Genomic DNA, 1,931 nt, shown 5'->3' with positions numbered 1-1,931 from the left:
CTTAAGCTCAAGCTTCAGTGGCTCAACGATAAAAGGCTTTGCTGGAGGAGTTTTTCTATTTTCTAGATCAAGAATAAGCTTCTTTGGGTTGTAAGAATGTGAGCCCAACCCAACAAGGGAATTAACCGTCTCCAGATAACCCTTCATGTCTTCAGCATCAAAATTTACAAGAATCACAACAAGAGCTTCTCCCAAACTTTCCTCTTCCATCTTGAATGCCACAGCTTCATCAACGGCATTAAAAGAATCAATCACCGAAATGCTCTCATAAGCACTTGGTAACTTCATCCCCTTACTTGCCTAAAAAGTCACTTCCTTATCATTGACTCGAAATTTTATTTCATTCTTTTCCGAATCCATCAGAGCTCTTCCCGTAGCAAGGAAAGGTCTCCCCAGAATAATTGGAATGTCCCGATAAACAACACAGTCAAGAATCACAAAATCAACGGGAAACATAAATTTACCAACCCGCACAAGAACATCATCAACCACGCTAACCGGCCTCTTAATAGATCTATCAGCCATCTGTAATCTCATAATAGTTGGCCTCGGCATCCCCAAATGTGATTGCTTGTGGATAGAAAGTGACATCAAATTTATACTCGCCCCATTGTCACACAGAGCACTAGCAAAATCATGGTACCGAACAGAACACGGAATGGTGAACGCCCCGGGATCTTCATTTTTTTGGATAGTAGTTGTTGAAATAATGGCACTCATAGTGTGAGTCAAACTCAGAGTTTCATGTTGCACTGTCTTTTTCTTGGTCAGCAGGTCTTTCAAGTACTTGGCAAAACCGGGCATCTCCTTGACAGCATCCTAAAATGCAAAGGTCAAAGATTACTGCTTCAGCCGATCTTAAAATTTCTCGAACTTAGCATCTTCTTTCTTCTTTACCAACCTTTGAGGAAAGGGAGGCTTAGATTTGAAAAGCTAAGTCAAAGGGCGGAAAGCCCCTTTTATAGTCTGCTTGCTCTTATCGTTAGCCACCTTCGAATTTTCTGGAATATCAACAACTTTTTATTCACGAGGAACTTCATTAACAATAATTGGTGCACCAGACTGCACCTCTTCCGCTTCATTAATTGGCTCGAGATCAACAACATTCTTTTTAGTACTTTGGAGTATTTTACCACTCCGAGTACTAATAGCAAAAACACGGTCTATACCGCCTCCCCCATTTTTCGAATTCAAAATAGTGTCACTAGGGAGTCCTCCATTTTTAGGAGGGTGCTTGTTACACCTCAAATTTTGGGCTACTGGGCGGTGAATAGACTAACGTAAGTTAAGGTGTCTATGATGTCCCTACAAGTAAGAAGGGATACTTAATGATTCTAATTAAGATTCCAAATACATTGAGGAGAGAGAAGAAATCTTGTTGGAGAAAGTTAAGGTAGAGAATATCTTACCTCATCACAACGTACCGTAAGGTATTCGGGGATTTCTGGGTTTAAAATTGAAAAAATCGAATCGCGCAATCAACGGAAGAAATTTGCAGACACTAGTCGGCCGACGGGCCTAACATTTACGCCCCAAACCCCGTAGGCCCCAACTGGGGCCCCCTGGGGGCCCCTCACACCATTAATCGAAATAAAAACAATAACTTTTGATCAAAAACATATACGTTAAAGGAAAATGCCCCAAAACCGGCACAAATTTTTTAGATCATAATCACTCTTTCAGATGATATCCTTGTTTTTAAAAGGGTATCATAAAATAGGGGGGCGTCCAAATCCAAACCCCTTTAAAAGGGATCACCCCCTAAAATAATGTCTAAACCCTAAAATCATCTCAAGACGGACGGCCCCGCCCACCCCCGAATAGACATATAGTTTTACATATGATCGGAAGAATCGCACCAAAACTAGGGCCCGAACAAGGAGCGCTCCAAAGGGGGAAAGAATCCAAGCCAGGGATCATCCAAATGCCGC

The 1,931-nt window shown here is 41.7% G+C and overlaps 1 protein-coding gene across 1 annotated transcript; it reads right to left on the bottom strand.

Moving 5' to 3' along the window:
* Positions 1–300: 300 nt before the first annotated feature.
* LOC132042719 (uncharacterized) lies at positions 301–1,181 on the bottom strand. The gene is made up of 2 exons (XM_059433252.1): positions 1,170–1,181; positions 301–819 (listed from the first exon to the last, which is right to left on the bottom strand). The coding sequence occupies exons 1-2, from the start codon at positions 1,179–1,181 to the stop codon at positions 301–303; spliced, it is 531 nt and encodes a 176-aa protein (XP_059289235.1).
* Between the last annotated feature and the right edge of the window lie 750 nt (positions 1,182–1,931).

Source organism: Lycium ferocissimum, unplaced genomic scaffold (genome assembly GCF_029784015.1).
Source record: "Lycium ferocissimum isolate CSIRO_LF1 unplaced genomic scaffold, AGI_CSIRO_Lferr_CH_V1 ctg17366, whole genome shotgun sequence".
NCBI classification, from domain to species: domain Eukaryota; kingdom Viridiplantae; phylum Streptophyta; class Magnoliopsida; order Solanales; family Solanaceae; genus Lycium; species Lycium ferocissimum.
This window is presented reverse-complemented; position numbering and strand designations above follow the sequence as displayed.